Raw genomic sequence first — 24,835 nt, 5'->3', positions numbered from 1 at the left:
CCTTAGAGTTCCTTGCACTGATAAAATCACAGACCTAATTCCTATGCCTTAATATGTGAATAAAACCCTCCCTTTCTTTTAATCTGGAACTTTCCTTTTAGGCACCACCAAATCCAAGGAAGATTTTTTTTTTCTGGTTAAACTATTGTTGTTTTCTTTTCATTTTCTGCTGAAAGCATGATGTTTTGAATAGCTAATCTCCTTAATTTTTTTTTAATTTTATTCTTTATTTTTGTTACTGTGAAAGCCTCTTAAAGTTCTCAGCCAGAAAGCAAGTTAGTGAAGTATGGTTGAGAATTTTATTTTGATTGCATCTAGGAGTTAGTTGTGGGAGGCTGGGCTTGAAAAGTACTGTCATTGAAAACCTGGATATTAATTTCAGGGAAATTTTGTCTTAAGATGACAATATATTAGAATTTTAGACGATGAAAGGTTTCTTTGTTTGTATAGAGGTCATCTTCCCCGCTAAAGCTCATTTGAAATCATCCATGATGAACTTCTCTATTATTTTTGAAGACTTCAGGAAGAGAATAATTGAATTTTAGAATGAGAAAAGATTTCAGAGATTGTGAAATCCCTTAATTTTGTTATTGAGGAAAGTCTGCCTTAATAAGGTGAATCAATTTGGTCAAAGTCACACAACTAGTTAGTGAAAAAGGTAGGTTTCCAACCCAGTATTCATTCCACTGTGCTATCTGATATAGAATCAGAGAATTATCAATTTAGAGTTAGCAGGGATCATGGGACTTTGAGTCCAATCCACTTATGTTACAAATGAGCAAACTGGAGCCCAAGGAAGTTAAGAGACTTGCCTGAATTAAAAGTATTTGAGGCAACGTTTGACCAATGATCCTTGGCTGTCCATGAAGTCTTACTAGTGCAACCTCACATTCTACATGCTTCAGGATAGGCTATTTCTTGTTTTGTTTTTAATTTTCTCACTGAATATGGAAATCAGCAAATGATCTTATGTATGATCAACTTTTGTATATTTGAAGTCTTATTTATGACTTTCTGTTCTCTGGATTGTCTTCCCCTGTCTGCTATCCCTTGTCAACGAATTTCCTAATTCCTACCCTGCAAGTGTAGGTTGCTCAATTATTCTCATGTTTACTATGTGAATACCACAAGCATTGGGGGATTATAGGACAGTGTATCTCTAGTAATATAATGTAGCTTGGATTGGTCTTCACTATGTTCTCATAGATATGAAAAGTTGAATCAGTTGAATAATTCAGCAAACATGTTGGAATGGCAGTATGAAATTAATAGCGTATATCTGTATACAGTTTTTTCCCTTACATCCTGATAACAGCCGTACAGTGAGGTAGGCAGTGCACCCATTATACCTATGTGACAAATTAATCTAAAAATATTTAGAGAAATTCAGGCATTTGAACAAAGATGAACTCAAGTGCTTCAGGTTCCAAATCCCCTATTGTTCTCACTTTACCCTATTCTCTATTTGGTTTTTGTCTTTTGATGACCATGCGTAATCTAGACTTCACCATTAGTAATTGAGACTAAACTGTCTTCTGTTATTTAAGAACACTGTGAGCTCCTAATACAGGAATTGGACCAAATGAGTAATTCTATTTATTTATCTGGATTCCTGCTGTTTCTGTTTTCCTCCTGTGGCTTAGAAGGCATAAACAGATGAAGAAATTACTTTTTAAAAACCATAGGAGTCCACAACGACAAAATTAAAGGGTCTTCAATGATTCCAGTGCATTTGCTGTTTTTCTCTTAATCTATTTCGGATTTGTTTCAATATTGAAACAAGTATTGTATATAAATATTAACATCTGGCTGCAGGAATCATCTGGTAGAGTGCATGCACATTATTAATGCGAACGTTCTCATGGAACTTCTGTGGAAACACTGTGGATGTTGCAATTAAGGCACCATTTGTTAGCAGACTCTAAACAAGATAATGGGGCTAAAAAGAAACATTTCAAAATAATGTTTTTTTGTGTGTATGATTTTCTCCCTCAATAGAAAGCAGAAGATGAGGATCTTGTTCTCACACCTGATGGCACAAGGGAATTTCTGACATTTGAAGTTCCCCTTAATGACTCTGGATCTGCTGGACTTGGAGTCAGTGTTAAAGGCAACCGGTCAAAGGAGAACCATGCAGATTTGGGGATCTTTGTCAAGTCCATCATTAATGGAGGAGCAGCATCCAAGGTAAGCATAATATCTCCACCACATACTCTATCCCTTAAGTAAGATTCTTTTTAGGACAATTTACAATTTTCACTTTATGTATTTTTTATATCAGTTATTTGTGTTTTATTCAATATTCTTATTAGGATGACACTTGAGGAATTGGTTGCATTGTTGTACACATTTAGTTCTGTTTATATGATGCGGAAAGTTACGTGTGTGTGTGTGTCTTTGTGTCTGTGTGCGTGTGCGTGTGCGTGTGCATGTGTGTGTAATGAAAAAACATTTGGTGGAAGGGAAAGAGGAACAATCAAATGTATCCTAAGGATTTGATTGAGTCATCAAAAAGTTAAGTGACTTGCCTAGGATCAAATTCAGCTTAGACTTCAAACCAGGTCTTTCTGACTCCAAACCTAGCACAACATCATATTCCCTCTTGCCTTATTATCTATGTTGACTATATTTTCTGAACGAAAAACCATGGCACATTCTGATGAAGATATTCTTTTTGCCAGGAAAATTGGGTTAAAATGACACTTTTCTTGAAATTGTAAATGTGAAAAATTGTGAAACTATGGCGACTACATAAGGCCACATAACCTGATGATAGAAACCCTGAATGATACTATTGTTTTCTGGCAAACAGAGCTTCAGTAACATGTGCCTTTTCTCCACAGAAAAATTTTCATGACTCTGAAAATATTGTGCTGTTCCAGATTAAAATATTAGTCAGGCTTAAGTATGTCCTTCTATAGGAATCTCTAGAAGCAAGAAAATAATCATATTGTGTTGTTTGAATTAGTATGCTATTTGGGAAAACAGATTATGCTAATGATGTGATTTGCAAATGTATAAGTGATTGGAATAGACGCAGTCTTCAATGGCTGCTCAGATGTTATTATACAAGAGTTCAATTGAGCATAATCTATTAGAATTAAAAAAGTGTTAATGCTTTTGTTTCCTTACTGAAGGCAAACTTCTTTTCGTAACAGTATTTAACTATTATAAAAGCAAATATTTCCTTATCTATGGGCCTTACTATTATCTCCTTTTCTTCCCAGGATGGAAGGCTTCGAGTGAATGATCAACTGATAGCAGTAAATGGAGAATCCCTGTTGGGCAAGACAAACCAAGATGCCATGGAAACACTAAGAAGATCCATGTCTACAGAGGGAAACAAGCGAGGAATGATTCAGCTTATTGTAGCAAGGAGAATAAGCAAATGCAATGAGGTAAAAAGAAAAAAAGGGGGCATTTCATTGAACCATTTGACATCCAATATTTCAATTAGGCTAACATTCCTTCATGACTCTTAGCTGGGGGACTTAATTGAATTTGGAAAATATATTTTGAAACCTGGTATCTGTAATAATGGATTCCAGATCCGTTTCAATATAGTTTATTATTTGTATTACGCTGTTGATGTTGTTTTATAAAGAAAATTACCACAGTATGCCAGTTAGGAATATATTTATTTGTGGGGGATTCCATCTCTATTTTCTTGAATTTTATGTAATTCTGTGTACTACTTTTCTAAATATATATTAATAGTCAATCTCATTATTTTTAATGGGGAAAGAGAAGAATTCTTACTTGTGTTCAGCTCTTTAACTTTTGGCACACTGCTGTCCTAGGTAAAAGGGAAAGAGCAGCTTTCTTAGGCACTTGCCCTTTTCAGTATTCTCTTCTCTAGTAGGTTTTTAATTGGAAAGTAGAATTATAGAGAGGAGCAGTAGTCTGCCTTTCTCCACCTACTCAGACAAGGCAAATTCTAAGCTCCCTAGAGGTTTAATTTTCCCTTCCTTGCAGTTGGCTCCATTTAAATGACAGTGCTGTGGGTCTGCACAATGACTGGCAGATTTGCCCCCACTGAAGTCTTCAAATAGTGAGATTGTATATGTGGGTGTATGTATGTGTAGGAAAAGTTGGAGCAGTGACTCCTCCTCTGAATTAAGATGGATAAATATGTCTAGATCATCCTATATCCTTACTTTACTCTTGTCCTCTCCCGCACTGCCTTCATACGAGTGAAAAATGTCCCATTTAATTGAGGATGTAAAAGGGTAACATGAATTATACATTTATTTAGTTAAAACTCCAAAAAAAGTTAATTAAAAAAAATTTAGATAAAACTTCAGTATTGATGGTGTCATATTCAGTTGATATGGATACAAATGGTGTGCTAAAGGTTAAAAAGAATATTAAGGTTGTTTTCCCAGTTCTTTGTGAACATTCTCTTGAGGATCCTATACCAAGGGGGTCATAAAGTCCTTTTTCCCTTTTCTTGAAATGTCATAAGACTTCTGCTTGTCTAGGAAAACCAAAATAATAATTTTTTTCTTCCTTATCCTGTGTCCCCCTGTCGTTCTTATCCTGTCAGCCATCTTCCTCACCTGTGTCATAAGATTCCTCTTTATCTTGTAAGTGACCTTCATTCTGTTTGCCTTTCCCTAATCTTCAACCTCCATATGAAACCCTCAAATTACATCATTATTCTGGAGCCTCTATATATGCCTACTCCCCCAAATATCAGTACTGTTTTTACTTAGTCCTGTGGCTGTAACAAAAGATCTCTATGTGCTTTTCACATAAATAAAACAGTTCCTGATGGCTACGGAGAAGTCTAAGTGAATTCTTTCACACCTGAACTGCTCTCCTGAATCTGACCTCAACAAAGGTGGATTTAATGTAGAAGTGAATAAAGGGGATGATGATTTCTATTGATGGAAAAGCAGTTCAAAATACATTAATAAGATAGTAAAACCTTTTAGACTACTCATAGGCTTTATTATTCATTTCTTTTTAGATAGACAGCATGGGAAATTGAACACAGCTGGTGCTGAAGCCAGCTCAACCTGAGTTCATGCCTGGCCAATGATATATACTGGCTCAGGTTCCCTGGGCAATCACATAACCCCCTCCATGGTCTAGGTAACTCTCTAAGACTTTACATTTCAAAGAAAATGCTTAACTGCTATGGTAGAGGGATTTGATCTGGAAATTCCCTATACCAGGGAAATTCTAGTCTTAGTCTATACTTTTTTTCCTTCAAGAAAAAGATACAGGGTCCTACATATGGTGTTCACCTAATCTCATAAAAATATCAAATTCAGTGTCTTTATAGCTTGGAAGTGACATCAGGCATTAGGGAGTAGTTATTCCAAAATTAGGTTTAGTTACATCATCAGCTAACTAACAACAAGTCAAAGTAAATACCCTGTGAAAAGCTAGTACATTAGGCAGTTGCATGAGCTGAAACTGTTACTGTTTTTAAAAGTTGTCCACTTTGTAAAATGGAAATTCACGCGCTACTGACTCATCAGTTGGGTGGATGGCAGTGTTGATAGAGTTCTGGCCCTAGAGTTAGAAAGATCTTAGTTCAAATCCAGCCTCAGAAACTTACTAATTGTATGACTTGAGCATGTCACCTAATTGCTGTCTGCCTTCATTTCTTTTTATGTAACAAGGGGATAATAATCGTACCTACCTCCCAGTGCTTTTGTGAGGATAAAATAAGATAATGTTGGCAAAAGTATTTCAAACATTAAAATTCTATATAAATACTAGCTGTTAGTATTATTTATTTGAATATGTACTTATAGTACACATACTAAGTCATTATCAAAATGAAAAGATGATAAAAAAAAAAACAACTGAGAAAATCATTCATCCAGTAAACATTCATTCTATTTACTAAGTGATTGAGACCTGGCAGCGAGGGGTAACACAAGTTTGGAACATAAACTCATTTAAGAAACACTAAGTCTAAAGGTGATGGTAAACCGTTGTTTCATAGGCAATATCACATCACAAAAGAATAACACTATTTGAGGATAAGCCAAACCTGCAGAGAATTTGGTGTGAGTCTTAGCTGGATCATTGTATAATGTATGACTAATCCAAACCCATAAGTAGAAGACCATGGAGGACTAAAACCAAACAAAATGAAAGCCATCTGGCATTTTTGCAATTTCTTTTCAAAAATGATGCTAGTGGAACCATCACATTTGGGCTTCATCAACTTTCAACCTCATACATTTGTGAGGAAGTAGAAATTGCATAAAGATCACAGGATTCTTGATCTAGAACTGGAAAATACCTTAGAGGTCATCTATTTTATCCAGCCTCCTCATTTTGTAGGTAAGGGAACTGAGAAGCCCAAGGAGGCAAGTGACTTGCCCCAAGGTTATGAAAGTAGTAAATGGCATGTCTGGGATTTGTTCTCAGGGCCTTTGGCTCTAAATGCAGTCCTTTGCTCACTGGGAACGTACTGCTTCTCAGGAAGCCGTAAGACCCAGAAATTACAATTGGAATTGACCAAATATATATTAAAAAAAAGATTTGTGCTAAAGGGAAGAGAATTTTAAAGACATGCAGGAATTTATTTCCTAGATAAAGAAGGAGATTCCAAAGAAAATATCACAGACAGAACTTTATTTCAAACATGAAATTTTTTGAAAATCAATGACTCCCATCAGTGACTCCCAGTTCCTACTTTTAAAAAAAATAATCCCTGTCAATTCTTCATGGGAACAATTTATGTACATATTACAGACATCCTTAATGAATATATGTAATGGGAAAGTTCAGACTTTGTGCAAGTCATTTTCTTTGGTATAGTGCCCTTTTTAAAATAATCACTCAGTGGACAGGTATTGAAAAATATGATCTTACTATGTTTTTTTCTTTGTTAAAATTTTTAAAAAGCATTTAATTTAGTCATTTCAATAATGATATAAATGCAGCCCTGAAGTCTCTCCTCAAACAAGATGTTCAACCCATATGTTGAAATGATCTTCTGATGACTGACGCATCCACAGAGGTAACTTGGCTCAATGTTCTGGGGAAGACTGACATCAAGTGAAACTTTAAGCAGAAAGACATCTGCTCACCTATTGTGTTCTCCAGTACCATGCAAACTAAAATTGCATCAGATTATCCAGTCACTTTTTCCATGTTTTCAATATTGCCCACTTAAATGCTTGTTATATATTTCCGCTTTCTGGCATTTCACTGAGATACCATCATATGTTGGTTACAGAAGACACCTGTAGGTGACTCTGAGTCTTACCTTCTACACGTTTCTCTTTCCCTTTCCCTTTCACTCTCTCTTTTTACAATTATTTTCCATCTTGTTGCCAAAGCCTGGGGAAAAAAACTGCACCTGTTTGGGGTGTCTGTTTATCTAAATGTTTTTAGAGAATATTAGTTTATTTTTGCCATTATGCTTTTGAAAGCTGTAACCCCAGAAGTGGCAGAAATTATTTCAGACACTTTTAGTGCTGAACTTCTCTATGGAGTCTAAAGCAGAAAGAATAATTTGATATTATGAAAACCAACCTTGATTTAACAAAGTAGAAAAGATAGTAGACCATAATATACATAAAGCTGACTCTCTTAACTCATTGTCTGCAGGATGTATGTTTTGAGTTGCTTTTCCAGCAGTGCCTCACACCTAGTGGGAGCTCAACAAATGTGTGTTGATTTGACTTAATTGTGCAAATGAATTGGCTCTGTTCTTTCACCTCATCCTCTTCACTGCCATATCACCAACTACCTTTTGGACACCTGCACCTGGCTGCCCTGTAGACATCTCTAACTCAGCATGTGTGAAACAAAATTTCTTGTCTTTCCTTCCATATTCTCCTCACTTTGGAACTTCCTTCTATCTGTGTTTTATAGACAGAACTGGACGATATTTCTCTTGTAGTCTTTCAGTAAGATTGGGAAGGGTAACCCAGAGTAAAAAAAATATTAAGCCTATGACATAAAGCATCTTACAGAATCATTAATAGAATTGTCATTTGCCATTAAAAAGCAAAAGGTATCATATCTTCATGGAGAAAAAAAATCCAACCAAGTCTCTAGGGAAAAACAAAGTACTTTGCATAGAGTCTATATCTGTAGAACAGAACTTACATGAAGTAGTAAGTTCTGTTGGAGAATTTTTGTTCTGCCTTTTTTTTTTTAATGGTTCACTGCTAGTTTCCTCATCTGTATCCCGAGGTTGTGAACTCGATGGTCCCCAAGGTCCCTTCACATTCTAGTTCCATAATTTTCCAAGAGGGAAAAAAGTGTTCTTTCCAACGTCTGCCTCTGCTATGTCCTGCAGAATTGCTGGGGTCAGTTATGACTGAGATACGGTGATTTGGAGAAAATGGTGGCATTTCTTTATCTCTTAGCAGGGGTTGGTGTTTCTCCTTTATCTCTTAGTCAAGTTGAATGACAAATGTAATGAAACCACCTGTAAAGGGACTATAAGAACCACAGGGAAAATGGAAAGTGCTTCCTTGTTTCTGTAGCATTTTCACACTTTTCCTGACTTTGTTTTACTTTGGCATTTGCTCCAACTTAATGTGTCTCCTTTTTAGATCAAATTTTCATTAAACAAAATTCATCAAAAGGTTTAAAACAGAGCTCTGTGGCCCTCCACCAATTTTTCTTAGAAATTAAAAGGTAATTGTATCTTTTGTTAAATATTGGTGCAGTTCACTATTGATGTCTTCATTTAAATCTGCCTTTTGAGATGCTAATTAGAAATGATGAGGAAAGGAATCTTTCCTGTGAAAATGTTAAAGTACTTAGCTCTTTTTTCAAAGCCTATCCCTTAGAACTGGGCAATAGTTATCCTCTCAAATGGAGACAGTGGATGCTATTTTTTTCTTGTGTCTATTTCGGTATGGTTTTCTAAAATAAAGAAGCTTAGCTATCAACCTCAAAAAAGTGTCAAATTGCTGAGTTACCAGATGCATTGGAGTAATGCGTTTGTTTAACAAACTTGAGTCTATGCTGCTGTCTCCTGGGAAAATCAATTTTTGTGTTGCACAGAGCTGCTAATCTCCTTAATGTATGCACCCATTTACAATATGTGGGAGTAGTTGTTCTTTAAGGGTCCTGGGAATGTTGGTTTCATAAATTGTTTTCTTTGCTCCATAGAATCTTGGAACTTAGCGGTCAAATTTTCCCTAAATTTTTCTTTGATTTCTTTATATCAGAGGACTCGAATATTGTTTAATTTACTTTTCGGTAAAGCTTCCACTTGTAATCTGCAATTAAAAAAACCTAATAAAACAAATCCTCTTTTTACAATTTAAACCTTATTGAATCTAATTCACTTGCACTGCAAGTTTATTATTCTCCTGCAGCTTGACGTGCCTCCAATTGTAATTGTGTTGACCCTTCAGTGCAGTAAATCTCCCCAGTGCTTATCAAACTGGGAGAGATAAGTCTACAATTCAGAACTTCATTAAATATCTCATTTATATTAAACAGACGATAGCTTCTAACAGAAATAATCATTTTTACTGACTATGCAACCCCTCTCAATTGTGTCCTCATCTGCTTGGAATGCTGTGAATCTCCTCCCTTGCTCCTCCCCCAAAGCTTGGCAATAAGCCAGCATCAAAATGTCATAAGATGTTAGTCCATTGGGATGACTTCAAAGCTCCTGTTGTGAGCATTCCATTTAGGAGAACTTTGTTACCTCCTGGAGGATTTTTAAAAGGCTTTAATAGCCTGAATTCTGTTGTTATGCTAGACCACCTAATAGTATGAATTATAAGATACAGCTGTTTAAAAGAATATGTAGCCTATTATTTTAGTTCACTACAGTGTGAATTGACTCTTCTTTCTTGAATTTACAATATTCTTTAAATTTGAGAACTATTGATATGGTAAATGACCCTTCTCCTTGATTATTACTTGCAATAGTACAGCTAGCTATCATATGCCACATCTCATTTGATTCTTCACATCAACCCTATGAATAGATGGATGTTATAATCCTCCTTTTGCAAATAAGAATACTGAGGCTATGTGGCTTGTGTTTCCCAGGGTCTCATATGGGAAAAAAAAATAGTGGAACTGGGACTCCAATTCAGCTCTTTGGATGTCAAGGCTAATGTTCTTCCCAAAACACCAGGCTGCCACTCTTACCATCTAAATATTCACTTGGGTTTCAAAAATGAACTTTTCAAGTATATGATGAGAGGTTGTATGGCAGTGATTTCCTGGAAAGAATATCTAAGGGTTTGCATATACTACCACTTCTATAGGTGTCTTCAGTGTCATTTAACAGCCAAAAAACCCAAACCAAACCAAAATATTTAGTCAGATTTTTGATTACATTAAGAGAGGAATTATGTCTCAAAGAATAGTTTCAGTTTCCTTTTGTTTTAGTAATAATCTACTGGCTTTCAATGAAAACATATACATAGTCACACTTTAAACATTCACCCAATGGAATTTAATTTGAATGTCACCCATGTTAATCATATAAACACACAGAGAAAAGCATGCTTATAGTACTATTATGATATCCTAACTTGCAGAGTATTTTTTTAAAATGATCCCATTGAGCATAGAAATATCTAATTTTTGGTCTATATAATTTTAAGTAAGTAAGCTCATACTGTTATGGAATGACCATGGGAAAATTGGCTATTTGGAAGCCAAACAATATATATTTTAAGAAATCTAGCCCATGTCAGGGTTCATTATAAAAGATCTTGCCCCAAGATAGCTTCCTAAGGCAGTCTGAACTAAATTAAGATGAGCTGTTTGAAGAAATAAACTGCAACACATGATAAAAATGAACATATATATATATTACACACATACATATATACACATACAAAAATACACATATATTAAATGCATACTTAAACATGTGTACATGCATACATACTTCTAGAAAGGCTGAAATGCAACAGGATTTCACAGGAGCAACAACATTAGGTGGCATAGAGCTCATTGTTAAATAGAGCTATCACCACAAATTATGGTGGTGCAGAGTGACACATTCTAGTTCATTTAATAACCAGTCATGTACAAGCTTTGGGCAAGTTGTTGTGATGCTCCTGGAGTCAAATGCTGGTAAATAGATCTTTAATTCTGATTCTCTTTCCATATAGGCAAAGTCACCTGGAAGCCCTTCTGGGCCAGAACTGCCTATTGAAACTGTGCTGGATGACAGGGAAAGAAGAATTTCCCACTCCCTCTACAGTGGGATTGAGAGTCTTGATGAATCTCCTACAAGAAATGCTGCACTCAGTAGGATAATGGGTGAGTCATATCAAACTCTTATTTACCACCATTAGTTTTGTCTCTTTCTCTTTGTTTTTGTTCCCTAAAGGTTTATTAGCATGAAACTCATAAGGGACATGTGTAACAGGAAAGTAGTAGTGATTATTTTTTAAGTAATGCCCACCTTTTTAACTGTGATTGAAAGATAAGAGGTTCCCTGTAAACATTTAAGAAAAGCTAATTGAAGAAAGTAAATCAATAAATTGATTTTGTTAAGTGAATTTTAAATCCCCAACCAGGTGAGAGAAAATGATGGGATAACTTTAAAATATTTTTCAGCCACTGAAGTGTTCTTAGGCTCTTTGGAATGGCTAAAGAAGCATTGTTAAAAATAAAAAGTCTGCTCAGTGGACAATGCCAGGAAGGATTGATAAGTTGAGTTGGGACATATTTTAGCTTTACCCAAAGTGGAGAAAATGTAGCTTAATAGTAATTGTCATCGGGTTTGTGCTTAATGGGATGTTTCTCTAATTCAGTTGTATTTCTGTTTTTCTTCTTTCATAACACTAGTTTTCAAATCTTACAACTAATTTTCTGCATCCTTTGTTTGGATTCAGCACCATACTGTCTGTGTGGCCCCCAGTGGGTAATGAGGTTATTAGCACTTTTCTCGGCAGCAGTTCAGTTTCTCACTAACAGATCCAGTTAATAAAGACTTGCCTTGCCATCGGAGTGGTTGGATTTACTGAGTTGCTCATCGTGGGATTAGCTTGTGAGGGTTTTCAGATTTAAAACATGAGAAGCTGTTTGATTAGAACAGTACCTGATATAAAGCACTTTTATTGCTGGAATGTTTTGCTAGCTCTAATTTAAAGAATAACTCTTAAAATCAACTCTGTTGCAGTTCATGAATATAGAATCCAAGGTTTCTTGATGGAATTTGGTGAAAACAAGAATGAATTTCATTTATTCTGCAAATGTTTATTCAATCTCTACCACGTCCAAAGACTGTCTTGGGGACACGTGGAAATGAATACATTTTAGTCCCTGCTCTCTAGGAGCTTATAGTCTTTCTTGGGAGATAAGACATGAACACAAATAATTATATTACAATTTGGCATGAATTTCCCTTAGGAACCTTTTTAGTGTCAGAAGCTCCCAAATCCCCATTTTCTTATCTTGTAGCAAATATACTTTAATTCTATTTCTCTGTTGTTGCTCGATAAACACTTTTTGCCCTTTGAAGTGGTGCCATACAATGTGTTTTTTGAAATTATAATAGTTTTCTGTCCTTTCACTTTTATTGGATTTTATATACTGGCTTGACATTGATGCGAATGAACATTATCCATGTTAAAACCATTTTCTTTTGAAGGAAGATCAGCCCCTGAAAGAGAGAGAGAATGTCTGTGTGTCTGTGTATACAAAGTGATATACTGTAATTTCCCCTTTATTATAGGAACATAGGATTTGCCATACTGGATCAGGCCATTGGTCCATCAGTTCCGGTAACCTGCATCCTGCTTCCAATCCCTGATGCTTCAGAGGAAGGCGAAAAATAAAACCCAATTTATTCATCTAGTGGCATTTTGCAATGCTGTACATAGGGGTTGAGGATTCCTTCCTTTTCCTCATGGGATGTTGCCCAGGCTTCATTAGTCATTGTTTCATCAGTCCTTTTTTTATTTTGTCTTATACTTCATGTTTCTACCCCTGGTTCCTGTGTCTACAATGAATTTTTCTAAAATTTCAAATATTTTCTATGGCAATAAGTCCCCTCCGCTATCTTTGTACTGTGTGATATAATATGCTTCCCTTTATTTCTTTAAAATTTGTTGACAGTATGATTTCTGTTTTTTTCTCCTAGGTTGAAGAAATCTGTATGTTTTTATGTTAAATTAAGCTGGCCTTAAATTTTGATATTTTCTTAGGCCAGTTTTTAGAAGTGAATTACACTTGATACTGGAGATTACAAGTATACTTTGCTTTAAAAATTTCATTTGCCTCTTTGTTGTTACCTTTTCACTGTAAATATGGAATTCTTTCAATCCTTAGTTCATGTCTATCCCAGTATCAGATGTCTTAAGATGCTGTTGCCATTCAAATGGGGAGCACTACAATAGAATAATGCCCAAAACTTGGGCATTAATATAAGGCCCAGACAGAAGTACACACAGTGAAAGCTGTTAGACCAAAGAAAGCCAATGTCTGAATAGAACATTAAAATGTACCTTCCCCCTAAGCTGCTGTAAGGCTTTTTACATCCAACTAGGGACTGCCTCATTCACTGCAAAATATCCCAAGTGCCTAGCACAGTCCCTCACCTATACCAAGCACTTAATAAATACTTGTTGATTGAATGGAACTCTTGGAAATTATTCAACAACTGGATCTTGCTTAGATAATGGTTCTGTCCTGCTCTTTGGAGAAACAGTTTCCTGTAGTCATCCAGTGGTGTTGTTTTCCAGGGGCTATATCTCAATTGCATTACGTTGAATAGCTAGTTTCTTAAATTGAGAGTATCATTAATTCAAAAGGGACTGGAAACGCTTTCTCATTGAACACTTTCCATGACCTGTCATTTGAAAGTAATTTAAAATTTCTCCATTAAAAGAAGAACCTGCCTCCAAGAATGAAAGATCAGCTTCTCCAAATGCATGCCTATGCACATATGCAACTGGGGCAAGACCTGGAGAACAGGATATGGAGCCATGGAACTAGAAGTGGCCTTTGAGATCATTTAACTCTACACATTCATTTCATAGCTGAGGATCAAAAGAGTTAGCTGACTGAGTCAAAGTTACTTCTAATTTAGATAGAGATAAAATTTGTTCATTCCCAAGGTAAATCTATTTATTAGTAAAAATCCTACTCAATGCCAATGCTTCCTAGGAAGACCAGGTTGCACTCGTTGAGTAAATTTCATCAAAAAGTGTCTGGATGGAAAAGGAGAAGACCATTATGATCTTTTCCTGTATGCAACTTGTACATATTTTTAGAATCACTTCTGAAGCTTTCTTAGTATTGTTTAGTATACTAACCAAAAGGACTATATACAATGGAGAGCTGGAATGGACTATAGAGGTTACTTAATGCAATCCTTTGTTTTATATATGAGGAAGCACAGGACCAAAGAGGCTAACTTGACCTTATTATCTCAAGTCAAGTAGGGGAAAAAATAGCAAAATCAGGATCTTGGCCTCTTAGTCCAGTGGTATTTCCACAGGTTTTCTCAAGGGAAGTCATAATTAGCATTCCAATCATATCCTAAATGTTGGAGAAGTAAGTAGCTCTATTCATCTCCCTTTAAGGTTAGTGATAGCTAACATAGTGTTGATCTCTTCTGAAATCAATACAAATGTAATCTGGGTTGCTGGCCTGAAAAATAAGAAACAAAAAAAGAAGTTTTCATTTTTTTTATGTGCACAAGCACTAATAAGCAACAAGTGCATTAATTACATGAATTGTAAATCAAGCTTTGGATGATTAGAGCAGTTTATTCAAATTAACACATTCTCTAAGGTCTAGTAAGTTATAGGACCCTAGAATTTTGGTAACATTTATTTCAAAAATGACTTTCTGTTGTCACAAAAAGAATTTATAATGTTCAATTTAGTAACTCATTTTTGTTAGTAACTGCATTTATACAATCATGGTGAATTTGAAATTGAATTTAACATTTTCATATGGTAAATAATGGAAATATAAAAGGAGATTAATGTTCTTGTTTGCTTTTTAAGTGTGATTAAAAATCAAGACAAGTTAAGAGGTATTGTTACATTTTTAGTTCAGCTTCTTTTATTATGTACAATATTGTTTTCTATGTAAATTATTTTCAGTGAATAAACATTTAGGAGAACATAATTTTGCAATTCTCTGTTTCACTTGTACTCCAAATGAAGTTGATAAATCACAATCTTAAAATCTGTGGGGTTTGTGATGATTAATGATTTTGTGAGACATTATCCATCATTTCAAAAGCTGCTAAGACAACTCTTGGTAGGTTCTATTTCAACAGCAAAATTTAACTTAAAAATCACTATATAAATTCATATTTTTCCATAATTTTATCTGAACTGCGTTTTTCTTTGTATTATATGTTTTGCTAGCTCTTCTGTTTGCTTAAATCTGTTATAAAAGAAGTACAGAAAAAAATTGCCTTTCAGCAGTAAGGTGAACCAGAATGATGAGTGGACTTGAAACCATTACATTAATCATTCAACATATATCAGATTTTTATTATGTGCCTACTATGTGCAAAGCACAAAAGATACAAATACAAAGCAGGAAATCATCCCTACTCACAACAGTCATATTTTTAAAGGGGAGAAATGCTTGTGTCTGTGTTTGTATGTATATGTAATTTTATACGTTTCTCAAATGTAAAAGGAATAAATATAAGTATAGAAAAATTAGATAAGTATGGCATGATTTGGAAAGATCAGGAAAGGTTTCACAGAGATGATACTTGTGTTATGTCTCAGTGGAAGAGACAGAATTATAGAGGAAGAATACCCCAAGAGAGGAAGATGACATAGCAATAGGGGGACCTGTGTGTGAAGAATGGAAAGAAGGCCTGTTTTTACTGCATTTCCATTGAAGCTCAAATGATAGGTAAGGTCTAGGTTGTATTGAGAAAAAAAAAAAAGCAGTTTATTTCTGATCCTAGAGACAAAACTAAGCCACTGGATATATCTGAGAAGAGGAGTCATGTGGCTAAATCTCCCTTATTTGAAATTAGTTTGGCATCATCCCAGACTAATGGACTGGGATGGAGGGAGGAAGGGGGAGAGACAGACAGATAAACAGAGACAGAGACTTGAGGCAGACTAAAATTAATAGGCTAATACAATAATTTGAGTAGGAGATGATCAGATCTTGAACTAACATGGTGATTGTTTCAGTGGAGAGAAGATGTTACATGCAAAGAATGTTGTAAAAGTTAAAAGTTTAAAAAAGTTAAAAAAACAGCAAGATTTGCTCGTCTAGGTGGGGCAAATAAGGGATAGGAATCTGAGATGATGTTAAGATTGCAAAACTGGGTGAGTAGAAAGATGATAGAGTCTTTGGCAGAAGAGAAAGTTTTGAAGAGTAATATAATGACTTCTGTTTTCAGTGCATTGAGTTTTGATGACTTGAGAACTTTGAGGATGAAATGTCCAATAGTCAGTTGTTGATATAGTGCCAAAAACCAGGTAATCATGACTGACTATATTGAGTCATCTGCATATAGAGTTAAACCCATAGGATCTGATTTTAGTGAAGTTTCCAAGAGAGAACATGAAACAAGATCATGTAGGTTTTATGAACTTTGAGGAGAGCTAGCAAGATAACTGTTTCTTTGTAATTGCTTTCTTTTTAATCCTATGTATTTTATTTTATGTATTAAAAAAATAACATTATTCTGAGATGAAACTCACAGGCTTGCCCAAATTGCCAAATGAGGCAATGACATGCAAAAAAGTTTAAGAATCTCTGGCTAGAACTTTGAGGAACACTTATAGCTGGGAACCATCATGTAGATAATGAATCAGCAAAGATGATTGAGAAATCATGACTAAACAGATACATGGTGAACTGGGAGAGGGTAGTGTTGTGAATACTCAGAAACAAGAAATTATTCAAGGGAAGGGATGGTCAGCAAACAAGTTGAGAATGATTAAGACTCAATAAAGCCCACCACAGTTGGCAGTTCAAAGATTATTGGCAGTTTTGAAGACAGTGGATACTACTGAGTGTTGAAGTAAAAATCCAGATTGCAAAGAATTCAGGAGTGAGTGAGAAGAGAGAAAGTAGAGACCGTGAATGTAGACAAAGTATTCTCAGAATTTGGTTGAAATAGAGAGGAAAAATGTAGAGTAATAGCATGAGTGAAACCTTCTAGTGAGTATTTTTTCTTTCTTTGTTTTAAGGATAAGTCAAATTTGGTCATGTTTGAAATCAGTGAATAAGGAATCTTTTCATAAGAGAAAAGTTGAAGACTTGAGAGAAGGTGGGGGTGGAGGGTTGTGATCTAATGGAGAAGATGGAAGGACTTGGGATCAAGTGTCCACGTAAAGGTGACTGTCGCCTCTTTGTCAGAAACTAAGAGAGAAGGAAGTAAAAAGTGCAAGCTGATGTCAAAGGATTCTCTAGTGAAGAGAATGGGAGGAGCTCATCAGTTTTCTCTGTAAAGTAAAAGACAACTTACTTTAAAAGACAAGAATTCAATTGGGGAGTAACAGAAGGACTGCCTTGCTGTAGTGAGTGCTTGGTTGTGGTTAAATGGCATAAATTTGTAATATACTCATTATAAATATGAATTACATGCCATGTAAGGATTTATTGAAAAAAGTTTGTTTATTTTGGAGAAGTATTTGGGATATGATTGTTTCTTCAGATATGTGAAGTCATATCAAATACATGATGGATTAGATTTGATCTGCTTGACCCTAAGGACAGAGGATGGATATTGCTGTCATATCCTTCAAGAACCTAAGGTCATCTTGATACTTCAGTATGATATCTGAGAAGAACTCTTGTGGTAGCTACTGAGAAAAATCTGCATGTAGTCTGTTATCATTCTTATAGATGAAAAAATTGCCTACTTGGCAACAGAGTCCCTGGCAAAAAAATATTTAAGGATTCAAGTTTTTTGCATTTCAGATGTTGAGAGATATTAAAGCTCATCTCTATGGATTACTATTCTTAATTCCACTGACCCTTCCCACAATCTTCCCAGGTTGTTCTGTTCAGAACAGAAGATGACCCACAACAGTTGGAAATGTTGCTTAATTAACGTTTGTTTGAATGGAGGCTGGGTCCAGATGAATAATTGGCCATAATGAACATATATAACACATTCCAACATGCTATGTTTTTTCTTGCATATGGATAGTAGCACTCATCTTGAAGTCAGAAGGGTGGAACTCAATGCCCTGGCCCTAACATTTCCTAGCTTTTTGATCACTAACAAGTAATTTAACTCTGAATCTTGGTTTTCTTATTGATAAAATATGGGTAGTAATACATTGGCTACCCATCTTATAAGTTTTCTGTCAGGAAAAATTTTTATAAATCTTTCAGAATAGTGGACTAATGTATAGGTACTAGATGTTTTATTTCATTGATACAAGGAACACCAAAGTGAGGGAACTCCAGTGTAGGTCAGCTCCTTCTTCAAACGCAGTCTTGAAGAGTTGCCTCAAACACAGATGTCAAGCCCATAGCCTAGTGTAGCCCAAGCTAATTTAAAATGTATTTAAGAAATAAATACATTTTTAAAATGAATAAATAAAAACATAGTACAACATGGAAAATGTTGATTTGTAGTTTTCCAAGTCAACATGGGACCTGGAGGGATTGTTGACCTAGGACAGTTAGAAATTCTGTGACTTGCCCTGAGTCACACTATTTGTATGTGTCAGAGTTTAAGCCATATGAATATTCCAAAAGAAAACAAGTTAAAGTTTGGAGGGTAATGATTTTCTGTGCTCATCTATAATTTTACTGGAAAAACTCATCGTGAAGTCTCAGCCATGTATTTTTCCCCTATTCATCAGTAATACTTGGTACCATTCAATGGCATTTATTTCATCACCCCCACCTTTTCCTGATCATGACTTTTCATCTAACACATGAACACACATGCCAGTAACAGTCAACTTATCTAGCACAATGCATTGAACACAGTAGGAATTTAATAAATATTTGGTGAATACACAAATATGACGTAAAAGTATTTCTTGGTTTTGATTAGATTGAAGCTTTGTACATTAGGGGTTTTCTTTTTTTGTATTTTAAAACTGTTCTAACACTGCCCAGAAAAGTAGGTTTGAAATGCCACATAGAAGTCGTTATTCAGATGTGTTAGATGAAAGACAAGAGCAATTTGAATTGCCATATATTTTATCAGGCAAAAAATTCTTCATGAAATACATAGATTTTTGGGGGTGGGGGACTAATTTGCTCATCCCATTCAGGGATAGAATAACTTTTTTAAAAAAGCTATGCTTATCTAGAAGCAAATAATTTCAGGACTACAAATTCATATGAATGCACATTTTAAAAATGATGGAAATTTTTTTCTAAAAATTATTTTTCTATAGAATTATAATTAGATTTAATTCTACCTCATAGCATTATTTTGAGGCTTAATTTCCACAATTATTATTGTTGTTATCAACAGGAGCAATACTTAGCATTTATATAACAACTTGAAGTTTGAAAAGGTTTTTATAAATGTTATTTCACCCTTTCAACAATATGAGGGAATAATAGTAGAAGCCATTATATTCCTATTATGCCCATTTTACAGATGAGGCTACTGAAAGCACACATAAGTCCTAACTTGTTTAGAGTCACACAGTTAGTATGTAAGGCTAGATCTGAACTGAGGTCCTCCTGACTCCAGATTTTATGCTCTATCCACTGTCACCTAGCTGCCTGTGCCCACTATTTTACCAAAAATTAACATGCACCCATAAAAGTCAGATATTAGTATTCTGGATTCTTCTCCATTTCTAGTTTTTGTGTTTAAATCATCTATTTTTTCTGATCCTTATGTTGCTCTTGAATGGTGAGCCCAAATGCCAATTAGTTAAAGTAACTGAGTAACTTTAAAGATGATATTCTAGTTTTCCCTCTCAAGGCATAACTTTTTTAAAAAGTGAAAATTATTCCAAGAATAGGGTGCTACTTGGCAAATAACTCGTCACTGTCAGAATGCCTGTTATTTGTATTAACAGGCCATTCGTTACCCAGCTCAAATTTCTTTGATGGAAAGGTTAATGTTTTGACTGTTAATGTACTCATTTCCAAACATAAAACATACAAGACTGTTAGCTCTTAGGTTCACATAGAATATTCTAGGAAAAGATCCATTGAGCCACATGTAACTTTAAATGTTTCTTCTTATAATGGATCTGTAACATGGTGTAATTATTCTTTGTAGATGCCTCCTGCTGTAATGAATCCAATTTTTCCCATAAATAGTGATTCAATATGTTCCTAACAGTGAACACAGTAATTTACCTGTTTTTCACCCTCATTTTTTTGGCAAAGTGTAGGTGCCCCATTTTCCTTGTTTCTTTTCATTCCATTACATACTTGACTTCAAGGTACACATGTTGCCTGTTGCTCAAAGTTAACTGAAACTGAACAAACTGATGCTGTGTTCTTGAAACTGAACATTCAGTTTTTCACCCCCAGAGGTAGGATCTTCAACCAAAACTTTGACCTTACATTTTCCTTAGCTTAGCACTTCCTACTCCAACCACTTCATCCTCTTTTTCTCTAAGGACTAGGAGTGACCATTTTGATGTATGCAGTTTAGAGAACTGAGAGATGTTTGGCATGTGTGAGGTAGTAAAATGATGTAGGGAGTCCAGTCAATGATGGGGGTGGAGGAGAAGGAATTCCAGCTTCCTATTCCCTGTCTTCAGTTTAAATGACATATAAACACTTTCTGATAGAGAAACAACTTGCTTCATAGGATTTATCATAATATAGAATTGATTGTTGACACATTAATAAAGAAACATTTCCTTTGGGCATTGTGATCACTTTACTTCATAAAGTTCTTTTTAGTAGCTCTGTATGTTATAGAGTCAATCCTGAGTATATCCATCTAATTCAAAATATACTAGTAATATGATCTTCCCTAATACCCTTGATCATCTAACCTACTTTTGAGAGTGCTTGAGTGGTGTAGAACTTAAATAACTTTTAGTATTTACCCATTCTACTTTGGTGATTTTCAGAAGCTTTTCCTTATTTTAATCTGAAATCTGCCTCCATCTAACTTTTTAGAGGAGCTCAGTGGAACAGGTATAATACCCATGGCATGGTAGCATATCAAATCTTCCTAAGTGTCCTCTTCATTAAGCTCCCATGTTTTTTTCAGCCAGTCTGTTTAGGGCATAGTTTTTCAGGTCCCTTCACCATCCCAGTCAAGTATCTAGGTGGTAGCGTGGATCAGGTGCTAGGTCTGGAGTCAGGAAGACTAATCTTCCTTAGTCCAAATCTGGACTCAGGTACTTACTAATCTGGGCAAGTCACTTAACCCTGTTTGCCTCAGTTTCTTCATCTGTAAAATGAGCTAGAGAAGGAAATGGCAAACCACTCCAGTATCTTTGCCAAAAATAATCCAAATGGTGTCTTGAAGAGTTGGACTCAACTGAAACACAAAAACAACACAATCCCATTCACCCTCCCCTTATGTTAGGTCTTTTTTTTTGTGAGGATTAGAAGGCATATTTTCTTAGCAAATCAAAAAGAAACTAATCTCCTAACTGTAAGTATAGAGGAGTTTTGATTTACATTTTTTAAACGTACCTACCTATGTTTAGGAAATAAAACTCTTAAAATATTGAAGTATTAACTAAATAATAAAATTTGAAAAATTAAATATTGAACTATCCTTGCTTAGTAAAACAAATCTTTGGGTTAAATGCCCAAGGTGGTGTTCTTACAATTATTTTGGCAAAAAGCCATCTTGTTTCAAGATAAAAGAGGCACAAAATAGAACTAGTGATGTGTTCATCCCATGTGACTCCCACTCAGGTATTCCCTAAGTTCTAAATAAAATTCACAATGTAATATTCAAGTACAGATAGGAGGACATGAAACCATACAAGGAAGTGATCCAACTGATCAGTTTGCCACTTTGCAGAGGAGGAAACTGAAGCCTGGAGACATTATGAAGTTATATGACTAGTGACAAAGGCAGAAACAAAAATCACATGACAACTTTGGGGCAGGGGTGGGGAGTGGGGCGAAGCAAACCTTCTTCCACTATCAGTTTTTCTCATTCTGCATTTAAAAAGAGAAATAGATAAAATGAATAAAAAATTTAATGCTTGTAAAAGTATAATTTAGTGATGCTCCTTGTAGCTAAATTACATTTTTGTATCATTTAAATTTTTATTAAAGAAAAGATTCCTGATATATGTGTGGATTTTCAAGAATTTATGTATGTTACCACAGCTATTTAATGATTATTTCCCCATCTCCTAAATTTTAGGACCTAAAGCCATACTTGGAAAATATTTTTGGCATATTCTTTAGCTACAAATCATTAGGCTTGCTAAATAAAGTCATTCTTAGGAGCTAAACTTTTACTGTATGATGAGAAGAATGTGTTTTCTTGTGCATCCATTGGTGTTTTTTTTCCTATTTACAAAATGTATATGAATTCTTAACTATATTTTAAATTTTGTCTTCTGTCAGGCTAATTAGATACATGGCAAATTTGACACTTAAAATAGATTTTTTTTTAAAGAAAACCACCTTATGATATCTATAGATTATGATATTCTAACTTTATGTATACTTTATCATCCCTTCTTTTTTGTTGTTCAGGTAAATACCAGCTGTCTCCAACAGTGAACATGCCCCAAGATGACACTGTTATTATAGAAGATGACAGACTGCCAGTACTCCCTCCTCATCTTTCGGACCAATCATCCTCTAGCTCCCATGATGATGTGGGATTTGCTATAACAGATGCTGGAGCATGGGCTAAAGCCACAATTAGTGATTCAGCAGACTGGTAAGATCATAGTTCCAGGCTTGAAAACAATGGCTAATTGCAATTACATTTTCCTGTACTTTTTAAATGGTTGATCACAGTGCATATTTAATCACAGAATTTTTCTAAAGCAGTATTCAGCCTTCACTATTTTCACACCCTTAATTATCACCCTTTTAATAAAAGAAACTTTTCATGTAAACTTATTGATTTTTATTAGCCTTTCAGCAGGTATTCTAAACAATTTAAGGGGAAAATTCATTTATTTTTATGGTTTGCCAATGGCTATTAAGTACTATCATATGCAGCTTTGCTAATTTCATTAAGCATTTTAGCCACATAAGCCACCCCGTTCCCTGCCTTGACTCTCAAGATCTTTTGCATAAAGATATGAAGATATTATGGACAAAATTAATATTCTTGATACTTAAGCTTTGGAAAACAGGTTTTCTTATTCAGATTTTCTTTGTAGACTGATTTGATTCTACTCTTTATGGTTAGCATTTGTGCCAAATCAATTGATTCTTTGGGCAGGCAGTGTTTTATTAATATCTTTTCTTTTGTCTGTGAAAAGAAAATAGTGCTTGATGTCATCAAGCTGATATGTAGTGTTCAAATGTGGAATTATACACTAATTTACAAGTTTAGTAATTATATACATCAATAAGCAAAATAAAAGATCGGGATTCCCTCCCCCCCTTTAGGTTGTGGTGATAATTAACACCAACAGTATGAAGTATTATAGTGGAATTTTCTCATTGCTCGGTCTCTAGGGTCTTTAGGAGTGCATCAGCAAAATCCTATTTAGATGGTGGTAGCATCATTCCTTTTATTTGTCCTAATCTGCCATTGCCTTTAAAAAAAATCCTTCTCTATCTAACTCTCCCTTTCTTTCCCTTTCCCGCTGCCTCTCCTATTTTTTCTCCCTACCATCTCTTACCCCTCCCCTCTGTATGTTTGTTAATAATCCAAATTTATGTCTAAGGAATTGATGTTACTGGTTCTGAACATTATTTTCATGAGCTTAAAAAGTACATTTGTCTCCTACTTGTTTCTCTGTTAATGCTGCAGCTGTTCTTGGAATGATTTCTCTTCTTATTTGGGTCTTTGAGAACTCCATCTGTAGCTTTAAGAAATGGGGGATGGGGAAAGGACACAAGTGAAGTTCTCCAGTGGAAAATATGAGAATTTTCAAATCAAACCACACTCAAGACTGGATGATAATAGCTTATCTCTGAATGAATTTTTCAGTTGGCTGTAGGGGGAAAAGCCACTGTACAAAGTAAAACATATTTGAAATTTGCAAATGCTCTTACATTTACTGTGGTAGTTCATGTGTTTTTCAGAAAACAAAAACAACGGCAATGATTGCAGGGCTTCAGCATTCCCCGTATTCATCTTGGGGTGCAGAATATTGCAATCTCCACCTGTACATGACATTATTGAGGTCTTTCGGTAAAGTGTTAGCCGTAGAAGCAGCTTACTATAGTGCTTCTGATGCACTGTCTGGAAAAATAAATAAATAAATCTCAGAAATAGATTGTTGCATTCATTTCCTGCTGCTAATGGAGGGAGAGAGTCTTGGAAAATGGAGGCGCCATGTGATTTTTTTCTAGAAGGAGCATAGGGTAACATTAAGAAAATGGACGAAGGGTTATCCAAACAATAATGGCAGCTGTTCTGAATCACAGAAGAAAATGTAAGCTTTCCAGCCTGACAATATCTCTCTAATCCTTGATGAAAATGTTATGAAAACAAAAGGGCAATAAGACAGGATTAATAACTGGAATTTTAATAACATGGAGGTCAAAATACGGTTACATTCTTTAAGAGTCCATTGTTGTTCTAGTAGTCTTGTTAAGCATACTGATGTATCACCCACTGCATACATTAATTTAATGGGCTATATTGACAGAAACCCAGTAGTAATGATGCAGTTTAAAGACCTTCACTTTTTAGTTATTTTTAGTAACATATCCAAGTTCATTTAATTTTTCTAAACTGAGTCTTTCTGTAACTCATTTGCAAATTGTAGAAGGCTGGCTGTGTCAAATAGATATGTCCAATTAAAAGTTAGTTTACTGATGAGCAAAGTATGCTTTTCTCAATCCATTAATTAATTTATAGCACATTAAC

At 35.0% G+C, this 24,835-nt stretch overlaps 1 protein-coding gene across 21 annotated transcripts in view; it reads left to right on the top strand.

Annotated features, from left to right (window-relative positions):
- Window positions 1-24,835, top strand: part of PARD3 (par-3 family cell polarity regulator) — a 728,954-nt gene that overhangs the window by 458,671 nt on the left and 245,448 nt on the right. For all 21 annotated transcript variants that reach the window (XM_072651995.1, XM_072651989.1, XM_072651996.1 and 18 more), the window contains 4 exons: window positions 1,999-2,187; window positions 3,228-3,398; window positions 11,079-11,229; window positions 22,531-22,720. In XM_072651995.1, coding sequence (XP_072508096.1) covers window positions 1,999-2,187; window positions 3,228-3,398; window positions 11,079-11,229; window positions 22,531-22,720 — 701 coding nt within the window. The remainder of the gene's footprint in view (window positions 1-1,998; window positions 2,188-3,227; window positions 3,399-11,078; window positions 11,230-22,530; window positions 22,721-24,835) is intronic.

This window comes from Notamacropus eugenii, chromosome 3, assembly GCF_028372415.1.
Source record: "Notamacropus eugenii isolate mMacEug1 chromosome 3, mMacEug1.pri_v2, whole genome shotgun sequence".
Classification (NCBI taxonomy): domain Eukaryota; kingdom Metazoa; phylum Chordata; class Mammalia; order Diprotodontia; family Macropodidae; genus Notamacropus; species Notamacropus eugenii.
The sequence above is the reverse complement of the archived record's forward strand: the minus strand, read 5'-3'. Positions and strand labels throughout refer to the sequence as shown.